The sequence below is a fragment of the Spermophilus citellus genome (genome assembly GCF_964194105.1).
Source record: "Spermophilus citellus genome assembly, chromosome: 1".
NCBI lineage: Eukaryota > Metazoa > Chordata > Mammalia > Rodentia > Sciuridae > Spermophilus > Spermophilus citellus.
In genome coordinates this window covers 53,854,425-53,880,679 of record NC_138182.1, presented here as the reverse complement: position 1 = coordinate 53,880,679, position 26,255 = coordinate 53,854,425, and the positions used below count along the sequence as shown (strand labels likewise).

Below are 26,255 nucleotides of genomic sequence, written 5' to 3'. Positions count from 1 at the left end.
TAGAAAACACCAGGAACTTTTTAAAATAATAAAAAAAAATTGAGAACTTTTTCCTGTTATATATAGTTTTGGGTTCATTAAAATATTAAAAACAATGAAAGATCTTTCTTGAGTTGTAATCATTCTACTTTGAACTTGTCAATGGGCAGTTATTATTAGAGGAATGAGACAAATCAGAGGTAAAATGCCTTTCTGGATTTAGCCAAATTTGTTTGTTTTCATTTGATTTTATTCTTTCTAATCCTTAAAATTCACCGAATTTTCACGCTTAGTGAAAATTCTTTATTCTTTCTACTCCTTAAAATTCACCGAATTTTCACGCTTAGTGAAAAACCAAATGCAGAATACAGAGTATGAATTGGAGGGTTTATTTTTGTATTTTTATTTTTGGTAGTGGGGATTGAACCCAGTGGTACTTAAATACTGAGCCACATCCTCAGGCCTTTTTATTTTGTATTTTGAAATAGGGTCTTGCTAAGGCTGACTTTCAACTTGGCAATCCTCCTCCTTCAGCCTCCTGTGCTGCTGGCATTATAGATATCAGCCATCATGCCTGACTGGAGAGTTTATTTTTAAAGAACCATTATTGGGGCATCCTAGGATAGAGAGATCAGTTTATCTTTATTTCTCTCTATTTTGGCATCTACTTTTATTGAAGTTTGCATCAATAGGATAAATATAAAATTATGAAAGAATGCGAACACCAAACAATAGAATGAAGTAGTAAGTAATATGCTGTTATCCTAAATGATGTTATAATACCCATAAAATAATATTCAAATGTGAACTCATTTTCATATGGAGAGCTTCTAAGAATAAGCTAGTGATTAACATTCCCTAGAATTTAAAGATAATAGATACCTTTGTTAATACTGTGATAGGCCACTAGAAGGATAAATTTAACCTGTGGCTCAAAGATAACTGCAATGTCTTTTAAATAAGCAGTTAGCCAATGACTGGTATGCACTAGATATTGGAACTACAGAGATGAATGAAATATATTGCTTTTAAGACTCTTATGCTCAGAAATGAATTTAAAGCTACCTAATTATTGATATGAAATTTTTAATTTAGCAGTGTCAACAGAATGCATGGGAGCATATAGGAGAAATTGATACTGCCTTGAGATGAAGTATTAAATGGTTTAGAAGAATCCATGTCATTCAGAGGTCCTATTCATGTAACTTATAGTCCCTTGAATATTGCAATTCGTTTCTTTGGGTGCATATGTGGAGCATATGCAGTTTTCAAGCTCTGACTTCGTGTTTTGCCATATCATTTATAGAACATTCAATTAGGAGATTAAATAAAATTTAAGAACTTTACATCTGTTGATATCCTTTACTGTTTCTGTGTCTTTCTACATTATCTACTCTGTTTAGTTTTTATTCTGAATTAATGCATATGTATATAGAGTTTAAAAATCATTAGTTTCTTTATTTGTACTGGAGGCTAAATATTTCTCTGTAAGCATCATTTACTCATCTTAATTTGATAAATGTGAAATTTGATTGCGCAAAGAGAGACAGATGATTTCTGCTATTGGGTAGGGAAGATGAATAACATTCTAAACTGTATCTTCCAGGATCAGATAATAAATATTTGCAGATTCTGATAGAATTTTTATTTAAGTATTTTCTGATACTTGTTTTCAATCTGGATTTATCTCCAGAAGCTGTTAGGATTTTACAGTGTAGGATAACCATCATTTAAACTTGTAAAATCATCAACGTACATCCAGGATGAACATGTTGAGCCAAGAGTGAATTTTCTTCAGACAACTTGCTTTTGCTGTTCCTGAGAATACCAACAATATAGAATGTATCTGCTCTTGGTGGTCTTGGAGCAACCTGAACTGGCTTGTGGATGGGCTCAGGCATTGTATGTGTGTATGTTCCTTGAATTTTGTGTCTTAACTTATTTGTCCAGAAAAGGTCAGAAACCAAAGGTTAAAAAGTCATAGTACAGAGTTGAGTACAAGATAGTAAATTGTGTCTAGCTCCATAAGGAGGTGAGTTTTGTCACGTAATTTAAGCCATTTCTGTAGCATAATACAAGTTAATAGAGGTCATATTTCTATAAGCATGGTGATTGAATAACTTATTCACATTTCTTGAGTTTCTATTAATATTTCTATTAATAATCCCCAGTTGACAAACTATTTTTTTAATGAATGATTCCTAATGTACATATTAGTTTCAGTTTTAAAAGCAGGATTTATCCTGTTCTTCTTTAAAACCTATTGGCTTCCTTGCATTTTGTATATCTGTTATGGTACCAATTCCTGTCAGTTAAACAATAAATGTGGGAGGCTTCTTGTAACTTCTGTTCTTCTACCTCAACCAGTGTTCAAATTGTATCCGTTTTTCCTGTTTAGATTTCTTTTTTTTTTTTTTTTTATTGGTTGTTCAAAACATTACAAAGCTCATGACATATCATCTTCCATACATTTGATTCAAGTGGGTTATGAACTCCCCTTTTTTACCCCAAATACAAGTTGCAGAATCACATCGGTTACACATCCACATTTTTACATAATACCGTATTAATGACTGTTGTATTCTGCTACCTTTCCTATCCCCTACTATCCCCCTTCCCCTTCCCTCTCATTTTCCCTCTCTATCCCATCTGCTGTTGTTTAATTCTCTCCCTTTTTCCCCCCCTTTCCCCTCACAAACTCTTATATGTAATTTTGTGTAACAATGAGGGTCTCCTTCCATTTCCATACATTTTCCCTTCTCTCTCCCTTTCTCCCACCCCACTCGTCCCTGTTTAATGTTAATCTTTTCCTCATGCTCTTCTTCCCTGTTTTGATCTTAGTTGCTCTCTTTATATCAAAGAAGACATTTGGCATTTGGTTTTTAAGGATTGGCTAGCTTCACTTAGCATTATCTGCTCTAATGCCATCCATTTCCCTGCAAAATCCATGGTTTTGTCATTTTTTAGTGCTGCGTAGTACTCCATTGTGTATAAATGCCACAGTTTTTTAATCCATTCATCTATTGAAGGGCATCTAGGTTGATTCCAAAGTCTAGCTATTGTGAATTGTGCTGCTATGATCATTGATGTGGCAGTATCCCTATAGTATGCTCTTTTAAGGTCCTCAGGGAATCGACCGTGGAGAAAAACTGAAGGCATTCCCTCTAAAATGTGGAACAAGACAGGGATGCCCTCTCTCACCACTTCTATTTAATTTAGTCCTTGAAATACTAGTCAGAGCAATTAGACAGACAAAAGAAATTAAAGGCATAAAAATAGGAAAAGAGGAACTTAAATTATCACTATTTGCGGACGACATGATTCTATACCTAGAAGACCCAAAAGGAACTACAAAGAAACTACTAGAACTAATAAATGAATTCAGCAAAGTGGCAGGATATAAAATCAACACGCATAAATCAAAGGCATTTCTGTATATCAGCGACAAAACTTCTGAAATGGAAATGAGGAAAAACACTCCATTCACAATATCCTCAAAAAAAAAAAATACTTGGGAATCAACCTAACAAAAGAGGTGAAAGATTTATACAATGAAAACTACAGAACCCTAAAGAGAGAGATAGAAGAAGATCTTAGAAGATAGAAAAATGTACCCTGTTCATGGATAGGCAGAACCAACATCATCAAAATGGCAATGTTACCCAAAGTTCTCTACAGGTTCAACGCAATGCCAATCAAAATCCCAATGGCATTTCTTGTAGAAATAGATAAAGCAATCATGAAATTCATATGGAAAAACAAAAGACCCAGAATAGCAAAAGCAATTCTAAGCAGGAAGTGTGAATCAGGCAGTATAGCAATACCAGATTTCAAACTATATTACAGAGCAATAGTAACAAAAACAGCAAGGTACTGGTACCAAAACAGGCAGGTGGACCAATGGTACAGAATAGAGGACACAGAGACCAATCCACAAAATTGCAACTTTCTTATATTTGATAAAGGCGCTAAAAGCATGCAATGGAGAAAGGATAGCATCTTCAACAAATGGTGCTGGGAAAACTAGAAATCCATATGCAACAAAATGAAGCTGAACCCCTTTCTCTCGCCATGCACAAAAGTCAATTCAAAATGGATCAAGGAGCTAGATATCAAATCAGAGACTCTGCACCTGATAGAAGAAAAAGTTGGCTCCGATCTACATATTGTGGGGTCGGGCTCCAAATTCCTTAATAGGACGCCCATAGCCCAAGAGTTATATACAAGAATAAGCAAATGGGACTGACTTAAACTAAAAAGTTTTTTCTCAGCAAGAGAAACAATAAGAGAGGTAAACAGGGAACCTACATCCTGGGAACAAATTTTTACTCCTCACACTTCAGATAGAGCCCTAATATCCAGAATATATAAAGAACTCAAAAAATTAAACAATAAGATAACAAACAACCCTATCAACAAATGGGCCAAGGACCTGAACAGACACTTCTCAGAGGAGGACATACAATCAATAAGTATATGAAAAAATGCTCACCATCTCTAGCAGTCAGAGAAATGCAAATCAAAACCACCCTAAGATACCATCTCACTCCAGTAAGATTGGCAGCCATTATGAAGTCAAACAACAATAAGTGCTGGCGAGGTTATGGGGAAAAGGGTACACTTGTACATTGCTGGTGGGACTGCAAATTGGTGCGGCCAATATGGAAAGCAGTATGGAGATTCCTAGGAAAGCTGGGAATGGAACCACCATTTGATCCTGTTTAGATTTCAAATGTTATTCCATCCCTTCTTACATTGCTCACCACGGTTTTGTTTTTACATTAGCTTCTTAATCTGAAAAAACTGTTTCTATTATTGTTCCTGCTTTACATAATATCCTTTGTGATTTTCACTATTTGCACTTGAATCTGAATTTTGTGTTTTGGTACACAAAAAGGCATGTCTGTTCTGTCCCCTGTCTTCCTGGTCAGCATCATCTCTCTTAACTCCTTTACCAGCTCTCCCTGCTCAAAGGATTTCTGAACTTTGAATTACATGGGCTAATTCAGTGAAATAGCCCATGTCTTTGAACATATTAGTTCCTCTTCTTGAAATATCTTTGTCCATTCCTTCATTGGGTACTTTCCTATTAATCTTTGAGTTAGTAGTTTTATTAAGTAGTCTTTGTGTTTTTATTTAGTACCTCTGATTCCCATTGTATGCCGCATGTACCTCTTGTAGTGTATAGTATGTTTTACTATGATAGCTGTGCATCTGCAGTTGTACAGTTTGTACTGCTTCCCTTTGTAGCTCCTGAACCTTTTTTGGTATCTCTGGGAATTAATATGGCACAGATTCTAAATTGACATCTGCTGCTGGTACGCTGAATTGGTGTGAAATCATGATACCTCAAGTCCATATATATATATATATATATACACATACACATTGAGATATATGTGAGATCACAGTTCTATGTATCTGGAATTTGCAATTTTTTATTACTATTGAAGCTGTACATTAAAGCTAGATAATTTATTTTGTGTTAATAAAAATACCTTGATCTTTACCTTCATTATAGGATTTTTGACCTGTAAGGAAAGTCAGTATGTTTTGGAATATATGTATATATATTCATAAACTCATGTATGCATGATAAAATTCAACGAATGGTTGTAGGTCATGTTAGTGGTAAAATAGGCATTATATCTGGGGAAACATTTTATAGATTTAAATAGATTCTTTCAGCTTAGTTTCCCACTTTTCTTTCTTTGAGAAATCATCTTTTTGAATATGTCATGGAAATAATTTAAATTATTTTTTCCCCTTCTTCTCAATTTCATGCTACTTATATTTTCTGCATATATCTGTTTTCAGTTTAGGTGATATTTATGCTAAGTTTAGTGTTGCTGGTATTTGCTTCTTTCTGTGTGCTTCTTTCTTCACATTCGTTTAGAATCTGGGTGATTGACATTGATTTAGTATCTCTTAATGTAGAGAAATTGTGTGCACATACCACACACACACAGACACACACATGCATGCATACTCTCGGAGCTCTTTAAAAATTACAGAGTATATACTGATAAAAAAAGTTTGTGGGTGCTTAGTAATGACTGATAAGGGTGTGGAAGGAAAACATTTGAAATTTATTGACACAAACTGGTGAAAGCTGAGTGAATATGCAGCAGAAAGGTAGACTGTTTTAAGTTTTTTAATGTATGTATTGCTTATCCCTCTGTCTTCCGGCACATTTCCCACCCCTATTTTAAACAATCTTAAGGTTTGACAGTACAGGCATGCTGGTCAGATTTTAGTGCTTGGATATCAAATATAACAATTACTATATATTTCAACCAGCAGGAACTGAGACCCCTGTTGGTGTCTTAATCCAAAAACAACATTTTAAATTCATATAAACCTTGCCTTAAGGAATGGAGAAAAGACAATTTAGGGAACAGCGTGGGGTTAAACATATTGATCAGTAGTTCAGTAGTTCTTGTTAGACTTTGAGTGGAATGTAGACATAGAAAAATAACATTATCAGCAACAACAAAGAATGATTTTCCTCTCTAGAGAGAATTCTCTTTTGCTTCAATTATATGGATTTTTGATGATGAAAGACATAGTTCAGGCAGGGCTAAAAATAATGAAGAAGTTGAAAGCTGGGTGTGAAACCTAAACTGAAAGATTTTGTAATTTTTTATTATTATTTAAGGTGTACATTAAAAGGGGTTTAATGAGCTATATAATTTTTGTGTCAATATAAATAACATAGTAATTTTGAATTTTTGCCAATGTGCAAAAACCATTGCTTGATAAAGTTTGAGAAATTAATTAATTATGTAGATTTTGGTTATAATAACCCTGGTAACCAGATTCAGTAGCCTGTTGATTTTGTGGTCTTTGGGAATTTATATTTCTTTTGATGAATGGAAAATTTTTATTTTTTTGTTCCAGTTTAGATCCTATCCATCCACTAATACATATTTGTAGTTTTCAGCCAGAATGTGTTCATGTTCTATTGGTTGTATGTGGAATGATGCTGGATAAGACCTTACCTTTTGGTTATTGGTGAATTTTTTTGTGAAGAGATACTAATGAGTAATATATCTTCATCTCCCTTTTTCCTCAACAATCCCAAATAAGTGAAAAAGAAAAACTACTGAAACTCTATTTCTTTTAAATATATATGGTTGATTAAAATATTTTACACATAAATTATTATATTAATAGGATTTTCTGCTAGAGAAAATATTTGGTAAGTCTTGGAACAGAACCTCGATTTTTCAATTTTGTTGTTTTATCTCTAATGTTAGAAACCAAGTCTAAATCTCACTGTGTGTCTGCTGTAGGTAGCTTGTATGCAGCTCATAAACGCCCTTGTTACATCTCCTGATGATTTGGACTTCAGGCTTCATATCAGAAATGAATTTATGCGTTGTGGATTGAAAGAGATATTGCCAGTAAGTGCCCTGCAGTCTCCTTATTAATATTTAAATTAGAGAGTACTTGAGAGGGGGAAATTTAGATAAATTACCCTGAAGAATAATTTATCTATGGGAAAAGACTTGAGTATAAAAATCTATTTTTGAAATATGGATGATAAGATTTGAGTATTATTTAACACTTTATATGTTTGAATGCTATAAATCATGTTGAATGGTTGGTTTATTGTTTATATGTTATACATTAATTTTTTGCATAATTAAAAACAAAATCATTCCTCATAATTGCAATTTAATATCTCTAGAGTTTAAAACGTATTAAGAATGATGGCCTGGATATCCAACTTAAAGTCTTTGATGAGCATAAGGAAGAAGATTTGATTGAGTTCTCTCATCGTCTGGAAGATATTAGAGCTGAACTTGAATATCCTTTTTTTCTGAGGTCTAGTCAAAAGATACATAAAAGCACTGCTAATTCCAAAACAACTGAGTGCTTCCTATAAAATATTTAACTCATTTCTATGTAAACAATGTGAAATCAAACCTTTTTGCACCAGAAAAAAATGTTATTTTGTTAGCTCTTTCCATTTTTCTGAGTATACACATATATAAATTGATATTACAATTAACAAATGGACCAGCTTTTTATGTGGTGCATCTCCCTTGCCACCCATGCTCCTTCTCTGCACAGTGGGTTCATACTCACTAGGCCCCTTGTTCATTTTGTAGAACTGCATTCTTCCAGAGATCCACCAGTATTCTCTACTAGTGCTTCTCCATGGTAAATAACACCTGCCCTGGCACTGTCAGTGAGAGCACCCCTAGAACTCATTATGGTGTTCACAGCCAGCAGCCTACTACCTTCACCTCCAGCAGCATTTTCACATAGGAAAAGCAGATTAGTTGGGGTTATGAGGGGGAAGCAAGAAAGTGTCAGAGCAAGTTACATTTCCAGAGTTATTCTCTGCCTTCAGTCTTCAGTACCTGTATTAGGGTAAGATAGATAATGGTTTCTCAAAGCTTTACAGAGCAGATTCTGTATCATATTATTACAGTTGTTTGATGTTAGAGTATAAATAAGTCCTTATGTTCCTTAATCAACTTACTGAAGCATCTGATGTTTACAACATGGTATGGAACACAGTTAAGGAAACCAGAGCAGAGGGATATTTTATTTCTATTCTTCAGCATCTCTTGCTGATTCGAAACGATTATTTTATAAGGTCAGAGGAAGTTATATTCTAATGTTTTCTTTCACCAATAAAAATCTATTAATTGTGAAGTTCACTTGATATTTCATTTGGACTAAAAATAATTTTTATTTCCATCATAATATTGATTTATGTTTTTTTCCTCTGGGCATACATTTAGATACATTATGGTGACACACTATTATATTACTGTGACTTTAAATTGCAGTGGATTCTTGGTTATAGTCTTTCATCTGAATAAAAATTCAATGTAGCAACAAATTATTTGTTTAACATGTGATGGGTAATATTTTCTGGTTATTTCTTATGCAGTACCTATGATGTTGATACGTTTCTTTTCATAAGTTACATGAAGGGTACTAAACATGGCATTTATTAGTGTTTAAGTAGCTGGAAATTACCTTAATGATATAGGTGTGTTTAATGTTTCTAATGCATTAGAGAAACTATACATATGGCTTTTCAGGTTTGATTATGTACCAGCCAGCTGAGCATAACAAATTGTTTACCCTTTCTCTACCTCATCTACATCATAATGTAGCTCTATATGTATATGAACACCTAACTCACTGGGCTGTAGGAAGATTAAGTATGGTAACAGAGCCAAATCCCTGATACATGGTGCATGCTCAATAAGTGTTCTCTATAATCTCTTTCCAGTTTTATTGCTATTTTATGAGAGAAACTAAGATGTTTGAATATAAAGTCCTCTATGTTGCCACCAATTTATCTTTGCCGTGATTTCATTCTCAAATATTGTGGAGTGTGTCTTTCCTACTTATTTTCAAGTAGAAGGATTTGTTAGAAAAGCCTCTATCAGACTGTGCCCCTGGGTGAAGGCAAAGTGCAGCTCAGTGTTGTACTGATGTACCTAACAAGAGGCAACAAGAGTCAAAATGTTGGAACTTCAGATCCTTTAGGAAGAGTGGAGGTCATGCACCAAACTCCTTTGTAGCTAAGAACCCCATAAATGTTTTAAAAATATAAGTTTAATAAACTGCTTTCTGATATTTAAGATAAAATAAAAGCTTACATATTTAACCATTTTATAAATGCTAGATGAAAAATACTAATTAGATAAGATTTTATAATACCCCTTATATCCTGCTAATTACAATACTATATTTCTACTCCAAATTTACTTCAAAATGAAATTAAAACTTGTCTTTATTCTGAAGTAACCCCATCAATTTCTTGATCTGTTTGTATGTGATCCCGCTGACCTCAGGTTGCTTTTTGCTATTGCAAGTTCCCAGGAAGTCAGGACCCTCTTAGCATTCAGTGGTTTGAATGTGTCTGTGGTGCCACAGGGGTTGTGTCCAAGAGGCATGGTATTGTGTCCAACTTCAAAACAGATCAAAATAAACAACTGTCCTGGGGCATGTTCAGCTCATCTTATTTTAGCAGGAGACATACTTGTTATAAGTTTAATACAACTATCTGTTTTTGTTTCATGATCTCAAATTGCAATTAGTTATTGTTATTATTTGTCCACTCTTATAAATTTATATTTCTGTTGCTTTTATTATATTATAGTATCACAGTTGTGGTCACTTACATATTTTTGTCATACATTCATCTTTAAAAAATTAACTTATTTAGCTTTTTATTTCCATGCAGTAAAACAACTTTTATTGGTATAAAAGTAAACATTCTATTAATGTTGTTCTTTGTGTTTTCTGTTTATATTTTTATTTCCTCCATTGTACCATGGACCTGCAATTTGCCTTTTCAGAAATCTTAGATGACCTTAACATTTATTATTGAATAACATTTTAAACTACTGTTGATATAAACAAATATAACTTTTCACTTTTTGTAAATAATAAATTATCTTGTCAGAATGTAAAATGTTCTCATTTAAAATAATTGAGGAGAAAAATTAAGAGTTCTTTTTTTTTAAATTTAACTTTTGGGTTAAAAGGAAATTTTAGTGAAATGTTACTCTTGGGGAAAATGTACACAAGGCAGCCATAATTCCTCAAGAAAAAGGGGTAAAAAATGTACAGGAGGAGGAGAAGACCAAATTCTGTTTTGACCAAATAATTAGTGTCTTATCAGGTGCGAAATATGATGCTAGTTGAAGCTCAAGGGAGATAATTTTTGATATTTGTTAAAAATACTACAGATAAAATGCATATGATTTCAGAACACATTCTCCAACAAGAGTAGTATTGTGTCGGTGAAGTGTAATGGCAATTTGTATTTATCACTTAATTAATTTATTCACATATTCCCCTGACAGATTCATGATACTTATCATGGAGATTATTTCCTAGATGTACATTTCTAAGATCCAGAGACATGTTATTCTTGGCTATTTTTGCTTGCTGAAAGAGTTTTTGCATGTAATTTGAGCCACATCATTAATGAACTCATAAGTGGACATTGTGGATTTGAGAAAAAGTGTGCCAACATTAAATTTTAAAAAATGACAAAATGTCTTGCAGTATTAAAGCAAAAACATTTTTATTATTAAACTACTAGACTGATGTTAAGATTAAAAAAAGGAATACATCGTGGAAAATTTCAAATGTGATAGATATATAAGTGTAAAAGAAGTTATAACAGCTAAACTATTAAAGCCTTACATTATTTAATGTCCTTGAAAGAAGTAGAGAAAATTGAGACTTAGGAATCATTCCTTGAATACTTTACCCTGTGAAAATTAATGACTTAGTCTTTGATAATATTTAGCCATACTAGTTTTATTCAGCATAATAGATGGTTTATTACATGTAAGGTAAATAGTTCAAAGATAGTAGGACACAGTTTATAGGAAAGAGAGGTCCATGTGGCCAGAGGGGCTGTCCATATGGAAAGTGGTGGAGAAGAAAATTTCACTACGCAAGTCCTGGAGGAAAGAAAGAATTCTTAGGGGTGATTGGGAATGTTATTTTGTACCTCATTACGGTACTGCCTATTCTAACATTTAATCTGATTTTGTTTATAATTTTTATTGCATGTATTACTTTCACATTCCTTGACTAGATTTTTAGGGAATGTTCTTAGGGTATTAGAAATACAGATGGACTATGTTTAACTTTTAGAAACAACATGGATCCTATTTGGGGATTTTAGTTGAAATTTAATTTTTGTACATTGTTGTCATATTAAATGTTTCCTAGTTTTCTTTTGAGGAAGAAATACTAGTTTGGCATTACATAACATTTACAGTATCAGTTTTGTTTGTGTTTGTGATGTTGAAGATCTAACCCAGGGCCTAAGGCACACTATACAAGTGCTCTACCATTGAACCACATCCCCAGTTTCTGCAGTGTCAGTTTTTAATTTGATTGCATAAACATTCTGAAAATAATGTGCAATATGGCTTTAAAGAACTTCCCGTAAAACTTTTTGTAGAAAATATTTTCTTGGTTTGTACTAATAAAATGAATGAACGGTAGCTATTTTGGTGTGACACAGTGAAGTTTAATGATCTTTGAGGATTACCTTCAAGCACATATCACTTCATTTTAATCTCTTTATAACTGTTGACAAATTAAGTAAAGGTTTTGACTTGTATTTGAAAGTCATCTTTAAAGCATTGTGTATTTCCTAAAAGCTTATTTAAAAATATTTATTAAAATCAATAAATGGAATTTGATTTCATTTATATTTATATTGCCTAATTTTTAATTAGCAGTGTTCTCTACCTAACACTTGTTGAAACTATATTAACAAATTCTTGAACTTGAAATTAAGCGTAATAAAAATTATTGTTTTGATGTAATAAGAGTACATTTACTCTTCTCTTTCATTTTAGACAACAGTACTTCAAATTAATCGATGAGTGTGTATCCCAGATTGTATTGCATAAAGATGGAATGGATCCAGATTTCACATATCGAAAACGATTGGATTTAGATTTAAGTCAATTTGTAGGTAAGTATTTCTTCTTTTAAATTCAAATATCTTATTTTTTTCTATGACTTGGGTTAGCTCTGTGGTATTGGTTTCTATGATGGATCTCCAGAGGGTCTTTGAGCCCCTTTCAGGGTATTTTAGTAGTCATTATAATACTTATTTATTATTTGCCTTTTTGATTCTGTTAATGTCTTCCACTGATGGCGCAAAGCAATGGGGTGTAAAACTTATAAATCAAGGCACTGGCACTAAACTGTACTCAGTATATTCTTTACATAGAATAAAGCAACACGTGGGGGCACACTCGTAATCCTAGATACATCGGAGGCTGAGGCCGGAGGATCATAAGTTTGAGGACAGCTGTGACAATTTAATAAGACCCTGTCTCAAAATAATAAGACTCTGTAATAATAATAATAATAATAATAATAATAATAATAATAATAACAACAACAACAACAACAATAATAATAATACAAAAGGGGCAAAGACATGATTCAGTGCACCCCTGGGTGGAACCTTAGAACTGCAAACTAAACTAATCCTGCCAATTTTCTAAAAAGAAATTCCATGTAGTCCTAAGAATAATTTCATTACATGTTGCTGCTTGAGAACATCTTTTCAATATTGTATGTTAACAAATGAATTATATGCATAAAGCATTTGTGTGTACCAATGTATAAAATAGTCAAAAACAGTCTTTTAGTTTGAAACACTGTCATGTGAACTGGTTACTCTGTTTAGCACACATATTCATAAAACTGAAATAGAGTGAACCGGTACTTCAAAGACAATGACTGACAGAATTTGTGACCAATGAGAAAATCTGAGTTTTTAAGTGAAAATTAGAATTTTGAAAACTCATATTTATTCCTGCTACCTTTATAGTGTCTTAGTACTAACAAAACAAAACAAAACAAACCTTTCTAGTGTGTTTAGTGGAATAATTAACCAATATGGTTATTTTGATATTGTATAAAGAGGTGTTAAAATTTGGAGATGTGCTTGACTCAGCAAACCTCTCATTTCTAAATAACCAGCGCCTGATGATACAAATTTAGCATAGGCAAAAGATCCATTAAAAGTTAAATAGTGATGCATGATCTTACAGTAACAGTGCAAGTTCATTGATATTTGGACATTATTTAAAAAGTATCATTTGTGAAATTTTGGTGTAACAGCAGAGAATAATACACAGGAAGGTCTGAAAAGGTATCAACACACACCTCCCGTGTTCAACTACTTATCTATGCAAGATTATGTTTTTCTTCTACACTCAGGAAAAGAAATGGAATGTATAGAAGGAGTAGAGAACTAGATAACATTAATGACACTGATAATGAAAATGCTTGTTTCTGTGGAGAGAAACAATTAGCATTTCCTAAGAGTAAGAGCGGGGCATAGATTCTAAGAAAAATATACTCTATATATGTAGCAAACCAAAATGGGAAATGATTTTGTATGGTGTCAGAAAAATATATCCCACTTGGACATTAGGAATGCTTTTTCTTTGGTAGCTGTGGGATTCTGTTATTGAAGTCTTGAGAAAGAAATAGAAAGCTTTGAATACTGCTGGACAATACAAGTGAATCATATTTATACAGTTTTAATAAATTTATTGCTTATTAATTTTAAATGATTAGAATAAATATACAGATTTAAATACAGGAAAGACCTGTATTTATTTGAGTAGGTGAGAGAAGAGATAAAGTCCAGCAACAGGGGAGTAAGGTGTTAAAAAGCATAGGGTGCTTATAATTTCATATATCATAGTAATTGAGAGATACTGTCTATATTTTAGGAATCAGAGAATTAATTATTTAGTGCCATGGAGACAGCTGATTTAGCAAGTAGAATGGCAAAAAATTGTGATTAGACAGGCACACTGTCTTCATCTTTTATAATAGGAAGTTTCTTATAATGTTTTAAGTAGATCAGTCAAGTTACAACTGCATGTGCATATTATTTTAATTAAGAAGCTAACCACCAGAATAATCTAATATAGAAACACCAATGAGAGGTTACACTTAGGAAGCAGGCTAAGGATTGGATGCAGTGATTTGGTTGACTGTTCTTTTTCATTATAAGATTTTCTATAATAAACTATGCTCATGTATTAGTTTCATTAATAAAAATGAATAAATAGGATAAAAAGGATATTCATGGTGTGTGTGTGTGTGTGTGTGTGTGTAAAAGTAATTCCATTTGAATCATTTCTTCTACATAATATATTATCATACAAATATATATCAATTTAATTAATCTATTAATGGGCATTTAAATTATTTCCAGTTCTTTTAGCTAACATAAACAATATTTTAATGAGTATTCTGCCCAATGGCAAAGTCCTAAAAAATAGTATTGCTGTCTGAAAGAAGTGTTTTCTTTTAAAATTTTAGCAAGTATTGCCAAATTTTTAATCAGCAGTGTTCCTCACTTAACACTTCAGTTATTACTTTGTAGGAGAGTTGGTTTCCTTGTGCCAACTCCAATACTTGACATTATGGACCATTTAATCTTTGCTATGAGTTCTCATTTGAAATTTTATATTTTCATATTATTTGGTTGTAACAAACCTTTTAGTAGTTGTTATTTTTTCCCCTATTATGGCTGCCTGTTACCTAGTTTCTGTTGGTCTCATTTTTCATTCTTGCTTCAGAATATTTAAGGTTGATGATAGGAACTTTTGGGTGTTATGTAATTGAAATCTCTCCTCTTGCCTGATAGAAGTTTAAAATTGTACTTGGGTTTGTCTTTTTTGATGTCAGGCTTTATAAAGCCACCTCCATTTCAGCCTCATAATATGTTTCTTCATTTTGTTTACATTTTCTCTATTTATCATTATTATTTCTAATTCCATTCCATGATTTTTTCTTTCTAAGCTATTTAATTTATAATGAATTTGAGTAATATTGCAATTAAAAGATTTTTGTCATTGCAATTTTAGATGTTTGCATAGATCAAGCAAAACTAGAAGAGTTTGAAGAAAAGGCATCAGAACTTCACAAAAAAGTAAGTAACGTTGACCAACCTTGCCAGACTTTGTGGGGAATCAATGAAGGCATGAATGGACCTCAGGGACTTTGCTTGTTATTCTTTTTTTCCCCCTAGGTATTTACCCATACACTTTTCTCTATGTACAATTTCTTAGACTACCTTGTTATTTAAAACTTCATTCCCCATTCCCAAGTTTTGCCTTTCCTGTACTTCTTCCCTTATTTTTTTCCATTATATTTGTTATAACCTTGTATAGTACTAAATTTATGTACTTTTATGTGTACATGTGTATTAGTTATTTCTCACTCCAGAGTAAACTTTGAGGGTGTCCCCCCCCCACCCCACCCTATTCACTATTTCTGCACCAAGAACAATTCCTGACTTTGTGTAAGAACTAAAAAATATATTTTTTGAATGAAAAAATAAATAGTTGAACAAAATGTTTAGAATCAAAATCCTAAGATGAGTAATTCTTAAGAAGTCATAGTTTAGATTCTTTAGATTGGAATTGTATCTGAAATTTTTAGAAAGGTTAAATTCTTGTTTTGAGTTGCTTCATTATTAGGTTGAACTATACCAGGTTGCTGTTTCATAGTTGGAAACTCTTGACTATTTTTAGCTTCATCAATTTCAACCTTAGTATTTCTGAGAATCCAGCCATTCCCTATTTTTCTCTAAAGTGGTGTTTTTACCTTTTATCTCTGGCTTGGCATGTACCCATTAGACTTTCTTGGTTGGATTCTTTACATTTATATAGTCATTCTCATTTGAATTTTTAGGGCTGCTTTCTTCTATCAGTAGAATAATAATAATTACCACAAAAAGACTGCCATCATAGCCACACCATAAAGAATATTTATTAAATGAATGTTTGCTGTATGTTGGCACCATCCCAAGGTATGCACATGTTTGAGTTGCAGATTCTAATTATGTCTTGAAAGAATTTCACTTTTCCATAAACATCGAAGATCAAACATAACTTCCAAACAATAGGCACCTTTTCCTTCGTTAAGGAGTGACATATGAAAACCATTGTTTTTTTTTTTTGTTTGTTTGTTTTTGTTACAGGGGAGTGAACCCAGGGGCACTTAACCACTGAGCCACATCCTCAGCCCTTTTTATGTTTTATTTAGAGACAGGGTCTAGGTAAATTCCTTAGGCCTTGCTAAGTTGCTGATCCTGGCTTTGAACCTGTGATCCTCCCACCTCAGCCTCCTGAGCTGCTAGGATTACAGGTGTGGTCTACTATGCCCGGCCATTGAAGAATTTTTGTGTGGAAAGTCCTAGGGTATTGGGCTCGCCAAACACTGAGAGGTTATAGTCTAGTCCTTTGGCCTCAGGCTTGTGTCACAGCTATGAATATGAATATAAATATTGTCATTGCCTTGAATGACTTGGTGTACTAGGGGAAACAGATTAATGGATCACTTAAGTCTATAAAGTGTCACTGTTGATAGATGTTCACGCTGTAGTGTGAACCTTCCCCCAGTGAGCCTTGTATTGTAGGCTCCAAAAGCCCCTTCACCTTTCCTGGCAAGGTTGTAATACACTTTTAAGTACTAGAATTGAATACGGCCCAGACAGTGTTTATTTGCTCTGGTTGTCATTTTCAGATATATAGTGTATCTGAGTTGAACAATATATTTCTCAACAGATTTCTTTTAAATTACAAAGTTTAAATGTAATTCAAAGATCTTGTTCAAGGTTAGTTATCTTTTTTTAGTCAGAAATTATTTTTTAGGTATATTAAAAAAATATTGTTTCATAAAAGATTTCTATTGCCATACCATTTTGTATATATCAGCAAAAACTTTGTTCTGATAGCTTTATAAGGACACATGTAAATACCTTGCTTTAGGGAGGAAGGAATCATAGTTGCTCGACACATTCTTTATTTTGGTGCATAAATTTGAAAAATGAAGACCAGAAATGTCAGATAGTGTATAGAGAATATTGAATTATCAACCTTCTTGTGCAGATGTACTAATACATTTACCCTAGGGAACAAAATTAAGCAGAACCTCAACCTTAACTGTGTTTCTTGACATTTTTGTTTGTAATTTTGTAAGTATAATATTGCTGTAGCAACTCTTTTTGGAGAAGAAAGCTATCATATCAGATTTTATAAGGTATACTTTTAATGGAGACTCATTTTATCCCTAGGGCTACAGTGATTTGACTATAGATATTACAAAAATGCTAAAGCAAAGTTTATGTTTCATCTGATCCTTTTATAGGGGAGGATGTAGAAATTTATCTCTTTGGTGAATAATACAGATACTTTTAGTATTTGCCAAGTTGCTTTAATAAATTTTCAGAGTGTACTAATTATGACTGGTTGTTTTAATCATTTTTTTTCCTTTGGCCCCCTAAATAACAACTTTACTTTCTGAATTTTAGACTAAACATAAGATAGTGTACATATGATATTGTTAAAAGACTTCTTCATTCTTCCTCTCATAAGCATTTATTTTGTGTAGCAATGAACTTTGTCTCACTAGTAAGAAAGAAGAGAAAATGACCCCTTAATGATCTTTGATATGGGAGGAATGGTTAAATTTTATATATGATATTGACACAGTCATTTGGCACATGAAAATTTGACAGGAGTTGCCTCTATCACTTCATTCCATAAACATTTATTGAATTTATTTATAAATGTAAGGCATTCAAAAGGTAATGAATAAAAAAGGTTCTCACTTTTATGAGTTTCCATGTTGAAGAATGCTATTGAGTCATGTGATGCTACATTTTAATAATTTTATATGACAGCATGATAATTTTGGTAGAAAAGTCCTATGTGGGATGCGAGCCAACAGGAAGGATTTTTCATCTAGTCTTGGATGGTCAGGGAAGACTTATCCAAGAAGTGTTATCTGATGTGAGTCCTGAAGCATCAATATGAAGTAACAAGTTGAGGTATTCAAGGAAGAGGTGAATGTAAATTTATTTTCAATTTCTTCTAGGTATATCAAGCTTGACATATCTGCAGTTTGGATATGGTTTTATTTTGTCCTTCTTACAGATCATGTGTTAAAGGATTGGTTCCCTGGTGTGACACTGCTGGGAGGTGGTAGAACCATTAAGGTTTGGGGCCCAGTGGGAGGCCTTTAGGTCATTGGGTCATAACATAGTTCTCTGTGCCACCCTTTGAGTCTTGCCAGAGGAAGAGGACTGATATAAAAGGAGCAAGCCTGATTCCTCTGATCCTCTTTATTGCTGCTTCCTCATATAATTGCTTGCTCTGGCATACACTCCTTCTATTGCTGTCTGTGCCTTGAGGTGATACAGTTCAGGGTGGCCCTTATAATAGAGCTGTGCTATGCCATTTGAACTTTGAACCTCCAAAACTATGAACTAAATAGACAAACCTATTTTTAATAAGGAGTCTCTGCCAGTTATTTCTTTATAGTGATGCACATCTGAATAATAAATGGAACCAAAGTCATCTTTTTTTTTTCTTCCTAAAAATGGCTTTCTTCCCTGCATTTTATATACTCCTATCCCATGTTACAACACTTTGTCTCCAGTGCAAAAAACACATAACTCTGTACTCATCTTAGATATCCTCTCCTGTTCTATTTCTTCATTCAGTCAGATACAAACACTTTTGGATTCTTTAGGCTCATTTCTTCTGCATTATCCTCTCCTCCAGCTCAATTCAGATAGGTCCTTAGTTCTTGTTTGGACAAGTACAATAGCTTCCAAACTAATCTTTGTGCCTGTAGTATTTCCCTTTTGTTTCATCTTCTACACCGTTCCTGGTTGGGTTTTCCAAAGTGCAAATTGATCATGTTATTTCCTAGCATACTTAACCTCATAACATTCTGTGGATTTTAGGACAAACAAAACAAAACAAAACAAAAAAAACTGGTTTATTGCAAAATTCTTTTCAAAATTTAATTCCTAAGTAAATTAATTAACAAAATAGACATTACAAAATTGAACTTGTGAATAAAAAATTGTTCCTGTGTATATCTCCAGCTTAATCCCCACAGCTCGTTTTTATATCTTCTTTTGTGCCCCTGACAAAAAATTGCTTGTATTTCCTCTGTGCATTGGTATTCCCTCAGGTTGAAATGGTAAATGCCTTCTCAGCTAATTCTTCAAATTCTATAAGCCTGATGTTATATATTATTCCTCTAGGAATCATTCCGTGGCACTCAGTTCTTCTCTGGCTTTATTGGTAGAGTTGGGGTATTTGCTTTTACTTTACTATCAGACTCTGCTTACTAGAAGCACTGGCCATGTTCTGCTTAACACTCTTACCTCCAGTACCTAACCCTCTGAGAGAAATGTTAAAGGAGACATATTATTTGGATTGTTCTTAACAAAGAATAACAGTGTTGAAAAATCAAGGTTTGTAGAGGGAAGACTTTAACCTTGGTTTTGGAAAGTTTTTATTTTTTATTTTGTTTTTATTTATTTTTTTATTTGAACATTTTTCATTAAGCAATTGAAAATGTATTTATGGTTTAATTTGTAGTCCGGTACTTAGATGAAAGATGTCTTGGTGATAGGGATTTGGATGCCATCAGTATATGAATGGTGATGTGGAAGAGGCTATCTTATGAGAAATTGGAATGAGAGAAGCAGAGGGATGAGGCAAAAGTCCTATACTTTGCCAACATGCAAGAAATTGGGAGGAGAAATCAGGAGTAGGAGGAGAAGGGGACAGAGGAGAAGCAGAAGATGATCTTGTAGTAGAACATACAGAGAAGATATTGCATATTCTATTTGTAAGTATTTATGCTATATAGCAGACATACCCCTTATAGGAGTGTGGAATATTGTATAATTTATTTTGTTCAACATGGTAGCCAGTGCATTGTGTGTGTCTGTTGCATCCTTTAAAATGACTAGTGTGACTGAGGAGCTGGATTTGAAATTTTATGTGAATTTTGTGAATTTAAATTTATACTTAACCAGTTATGGCCAGTTGAATTGCGCAGCTATGGAGGGTACCACCAAATGTGAGACTGAATTAGAATTTGGAAAGTCACAGTTATTAGAGTAATGGATACTGAAATGAATGATGTTCAACAGCTTAGAAAAGTGAGAATGGACTAAGAACATTGTAAAAGTTGTCTCTGAAGCAAAAATGTAAGATTATGTTGTAAGGGGTAAGATGAAGGACCAAAATACAGAGGGCTGAGGATGTAGCAAGAGTGTTGGACAATTGATTTATTTTGTCTCTGGGGAAGCCTTTCATGGCAAGAGGAATTAGGTTAACCTCTGAGTGTGCTTGGGGTTCTAAATTGCTTACTTAGGTTTAGGATTAGTATCTTTTTACTTACTTCATGGTAAGAGTGGCTTGGAGGAGCTGCAGTAGTAGTGGGAGTGGGAATGTTCCTGTGGTTTTGGTGAACTGAAGGACTTTTGGGCAGTTTTTACCTGTTAGTTCCTGTGATCATTTAGTAGGGATCTAAGTTTGAGAGTAAGGATCAGTAGCCTGTGATTTAATTTCCTGACTTGTAAATGGGAATTAAAATAATATTTCTTGTTTCACAGAGTTTGGGTTATAAAACTTAAAAATGCTTCATTCTGTTCTTAAAACTCCAGTATATGCAGGAGACTGGATGCTTCTGTGCAGGTATGGGGATATGCAGTATTTCGACCTTTTGCTCAGTTTTATGTCTTAAAACCTCTTTAAAAGTAGCCTATTAGGAAAAATGAAAAGCATTATCTATACTTTAATTGTAGGGAGGTGGTGTGGTTTCAGCTGAGTGATTCAGACTTTGAAGGCCAAAAATCTGGCTTTTTATGTCTCACATCTTTTACTAGTAACTATCTTTTTGTGTTAAGGGTTTAAAGGCCAGAGGATACATTTATGAAGCAGTTGCATCTTCTTATAATGATTTTCTTCTTTTAAAAAAGACCTAAATACTTGTTCTTAAATATGAGACAATACCCTATTTAAATTCAGTTTTCTTTTTTTAAAATATTTTTTTAGTTGTGCTTGGACCCAATACCTTTATTTTATTTATTTATTTGTGTGTGTTGCTGAGAATCCAACCCAGCGCCTCAGATGTGCTAGGCAAGTGCTCTACTGCTGAGCCACAACCTCAGCCCCTAAATTCAATTTTCTTAAGAGAGGTTTTCAATCCTGATGATGGCAGAATAGAGCTATTTGAGTACAAGATGGGAACTTGTGATGAGTGGCTATATAAATTAGAAAACTCATTGGATTCCCCAAATTTTATTGTTTGCCTTGTACCCTGAAGGTATAGCACAAAGGACTTTGAAAGATTAACTTGCCATTAATCTCTCAAAGGTACTAGGAGACATGTTGTTATAAGAAAAAAAGCAAGTAACTGATGCATTTATACAATAGAGTTGTTTATTAATAAAATATATTGAAACGGAATGCTTTTAAATCATCTTGATAAACTTCAGATAAGTTTCAAGTATAGGGTTATAAAGGTGGGAGCAGCTAGGAATTCAATATAATGTTTTGTTGTCTTATTTTCACACAAAATCACAAGGATATTTAGGGACTTTTAAGAAAAATGCCAAGGTCATAGACAACTGTGAGCCAGTTTGCTGAGAGAAGAAGGTCATATACTGCATCACTGACTTGGTCTGCTCCCTTGTGAATGAATGATTTTGCCTGGAACTGGAGAGACCTAGGGAAAAGCTGTGGGTGACTAATCACAAAATCTACTATTTCTTTTATAAAACAAATTTAGAAATGTATGTTCTATTGGCAGATCTTTAGAGTCATATTTTTATATAAAGGATTCTGCTTTTCATTTCCATCTTTCTTTCTCCTTTTCTTTTCAGTTTGAAAAAGAGTTTACTGACCACCAAGAAACTCAGGCTCAATTGCAAAAAAAAGAAGAAAAGATTAATGAGCTTCAAGTACAATTACAAGCTTTTAAATCCCAGGTAAAATGCCATCCTGGGTGATTTTGATATGGAAACCACACCAGGAGGACAAAGGTCATGTTATATCTTTATAGCATCAAATGTTTAAACTTAAATTTCATTTATATGTTTTCATAATATTGTTTATAGGCATTTCTGTTCCGTTTTTAAAATTATTTTTTACTTTATTCCTACTTGTATTTTCAGGAGTCTGTAATATTTTAGGAATTACCCTGCTTCCTTGTGTATTATTTGGGTTTTATTTCTAATGTCCATGCTTTCTAACTAATTAAGCATGAAGGTTAAGAAATTCTTTTGCTTTTAGATTTGTCATTCATCACTGATCTTCATCCTACTACAGGAAATTATTGCTCAAGCTATTTATTTTTCAAAACCTTCAGCCTATGGGTACCTTGCAGTGAAAGATAACCTCTAGCTGAATGAGACTATTTTCTGATAATTTTTCAATTTCCAAAAGTAAACAGATTTAAAACATGACAAAAAAAGAGAGCAAATCTGGATTATGAAGCAGATATCTCACATTCACGCTTTACACCTAAAACATTAGATAGCATGAAATACATCATTTGCATCCTTTATATGGATGAAAACAAGGGGATAGAACATTCAGAGCTAAATTTCTTCATGTACGTTTACGTATAGGATGATGAGCAATAAGTATAGTTTAGCTATTTTCCTTTGTCCTGATTTATCGTTATGTTGAAAGAGTCTCAGGTATACTGTTTTCTGTATTATTGTCCCTTTTGTTTTAAATACTTAATGAATAGTTTTGTTACAAGGGCTGTCTGAAAATGCCTTTAGGAGATAGCGATCTGTTGGATTTTAACTTTTAAAATGAAATTGAATAATGTTTATAAGAAAATCATTCTCATTGAGTTTTCTTTATTTTTCCAAGGAGTAAGTACCATATTTCACTGAATTTTTTCCTCTTATGGCACCTTACCTTTCATTTTTTAAAAACTTTGTTTTCTGTGGCTTGTAGGCAATGGCTGAAACATTTATAACTTTTTCCTGGCTTTAGCTTATGTAAATTAGAAAAATTTCTTTTTAATTTTGCCAGTTGATACATTACTTGCAAATCCATCCTGGAAAATTCCAGTTTATAAGAAATATGTCCACTATCTTTGGATAAATTATTGCTGCATGCTACTTTTTTGTTATAAAATGGGAGTGAATTTATGTTTTTTATAAATCAAGAATTCTCCCAAGTTATATGTAATGATCATATCATTTATGGCTATCCAAGGAAAGCCTGGAATTAAGATATTTAATGATGGACCTCATGTTCATTTTTTAAAAAACACTAGCAAATTCTTTCCTCAGATGTTTGTACTTCTCATGAGATCTGCCCATTTGTCTTAAGGCTCTTTTCTCTCTCTTGCTCAGTATTTAGTTGAACCCAGGGATGCTTTACCACTGAGCTACATCTCCACTTCCTTTTTTGATTGTTTGTTTTTTACATTTTTCATTTTTAGACAAGTTGTTACTGAACTGCTGAGGTTGCCTTCAAACTTGTGATCCTCCAGACTTGTCTCTTGGTTTGCTGGGATTACAGGAGTGTGCCATTATGCCCAGCCTAAGACCCTTCTCTTTAAGCACTTACTGGCAAATGCCATAATTTCACTCTTCTTTAAAGCTGAGTAATATTCCATTGAGTATATATAACACATTTTCTTTATTCATTCATCTATTGAGGGTGCTAGGTTGGTTCCATAGTCTACCTATTGTGAATTGAGATGCTATAAATGTGGCTGCATCACTATAGTATGCTGATTTTAAGTCCTTTGATTATAAACCAAGGAGTGGGATGGCTGGATCAAATGGTGGTTCCATTCCCAGTTTTCCAAGGAATCTCCATACTGCTTTCCATAGTAGTTGCACCAATTTTTCAGTCCCACCAGCAATGTATGAGTGTATCTTTTTTACCACATCCTTGCCCGCATTTATTGTTGCCTGTATTCTTGATGATTGCCATTCTGACAGGACTGAGATGAAATCTTAGTTTTGATTTGCACTTCTCTAAATGCTAGAGATGTTGAGCACTTTTTCATATATTTGTTGATTGATTATATTTCTTCTTCTGTGAAGTGTCTATTCAGTTCCTTAGGCCATTTATTGATTGTATTATTTGTTTTTTGAGTTCTTTATATATCCTAGAGATTAGTGCTTTATCAGAGGTGGATATGGTAAAGATTTTCTCCCTATCTTAGGCTCTGTCCTCACATTATTAATTTTTTCCTTTGCTGAGAAAAAGGTTTTTAATTTGAATCCATCCCATTCATTGATTTTTTAATTTTACTTCTTGTGCTTTAGGAGTCTTGTTAAGGAAGTCAGATCCTAGCCCGACGTGGTGAAGATTTGGGCCTAACTTTTTTTCTATTAGGCGCAGAGTCTCAGTTCTCGTGCCTAAGTTTTTGATCCACCTGAGTTGATTTTTGTACAGGGTGAAAGATAGAGGCCTGAACCATATATTCTAATGACTTTTGAGTTTATCAAATGAAGCCTCATGGGTAGCTAACTATCAAATTTACATGATTATGAGGACAGATCGTATGCATCTTTGGCATTCTATGGGCATCTTTGGCATTCCTGTTCTTGGTCACAGCCTCCAGGCAATACTCTTCTTTATGCTTGATGTTCTTAATAAGGAATACTGTTTGATTTGTAGTCTTTTATAACACTGTTTTTGTTTGTGCTGGTGTCATGTCATTAATTTTATGCTCTTATGTGTGTTCTACTTTCTATAGTGTACCATAAAACTTTTAATATCATTGATATTTCGTACATGTGCATAATTTGCTAGGTAGTTTTCATATATATATTTGGTATGAGGGAGGGCTTACAATTGAAGTTAATAATTTCAAGGAATTAACTGTATTACCAAGACTTACTAACCCTACTGATCTTCTGTATGATCATAAAAATTCATCTTCTAAATTCTCACCATACTCTGCAAACATAATGGGAACGGTGGCTCAATGGACATAGCTGTTTGCTTTTCACTCCTGATTTCTACCTATCTTCTTTATGGCAATTGACTCTGTAGAATGATGTAGAGTGGAACACTCTTTTTTCACTTTTGGTTTATGATTCTGAGCTTGCCTTTTCCTCTTCCTGTGTTTGTTTATTTCTTTGGTTATATTTGTGTTGCTGGGAATTGAACCTAGGGCTTTGTACATGCTAAGCATGTACTTTGTCATTGAGCTACATTCCCATACCTTTAAAAAAATTCATTTAGTTTGAGACAGGGTCATTCTGAGTTGCTGAATTCGGCCACTAACTTGTGATATTGCTGCCTCAGCATCCCCAGTAGCTGAGATTACAGATCTTTCAGGCTTAATCCTTTTATTCTATACTTTTCTTCAATGACTGTCATGTGCCAGTCACTTGTTGAGGTGCTGGGAAAGAGTAATGAGTAAAACAGCATAGTCAATTCCCTACTGCAGTTTTTAATCTATCAATGAGATAATTGCTACATCCTTGGACTTTTCTTAATTTTTATTTTGAGGTAGGGACTTACTAAGTTGCCAAAACTTGTCTTGAACTTGGTTCTTCCTGGTACAGACTCCTGATTATTTCACACTTCTGATAAGAGGTATTAACAAGAAGTATAGAGTACTACCAGTGTAAAATGAGTGTCAAGATCAAACTTTCCTGAAGAAGGAATACGTTAACTTATTCTGGAAAGACTGGTAGAAGATGGTCAAGTAAAAATATAACATACAAGGGCCCCTGATACCAGTATTATGAGTTGGTGCATATATGTAATTAGAAGTTACTTAAAAGACCAATTTGTAGGGACCTGATCATGATATTTATTTGTAGATCCTACTAGAAATTTTAAGAATGTTTTTCCTAAAGTGCATCAGACGTATGGAGAAGATTTGGAAATAACCATTTAATCTTTTTTTGTTTGTTTCATATA

The 26,255-nt window shown here is 33.4% G+C and overlaps 1 protein-coding gene and 1 long non-coding RNA gene across 5 annotated transcripts in view; both read left to right on the top strand.

Annotated features, from left to right (window-relative positions):
* The window catches only part of LOC308654458, a 1,408,498-nt gene that overhangs the window by 953,690 nt on the left and 428,553 nt on the right, over positions 1-26,255 (top strand). The gene's annotated exons all lie outside the window — the stretch shown is intronic.
* Positions 1-26,255, top strand: part of DIAPH3 (diaphanous related formin 3) — a gene marked incomplete at its 3' end in the record, with an annotated part of 478,285 nt that overhangs the window by 161,661 nt on the left and 290,369 nt on the right. For all 4 annotated transcript variants that reach the window (XM_081278663.1, XM_081278662.1, XM_081278661.1 and 1 more), the window contains 6 exons: positions 7,275-7,385; positions 7,673-7,814; positions 8,479-8,590; positions 12,345-12,463; positions 15,393-15,457; positions 22,226-22,330. In XM_081278663.1, coding sequence (XP_081134789.1) covers positions 7,275-7,385; positions 7,673-7,814; positions 8,479-8,590; positions 12,345-12,463; positions 15,393-15,457; positions 22,226-22,330 — 654 coding nt within the window. The remainder of the gene's footprint in view (positions 1-7,274; positions 7,386-7,672; positions 7,815-8,478; positions 8,591-12,344; positions 12,464-15,392; positions 15,458-22,225; positions 22,331-26,255) is intronic.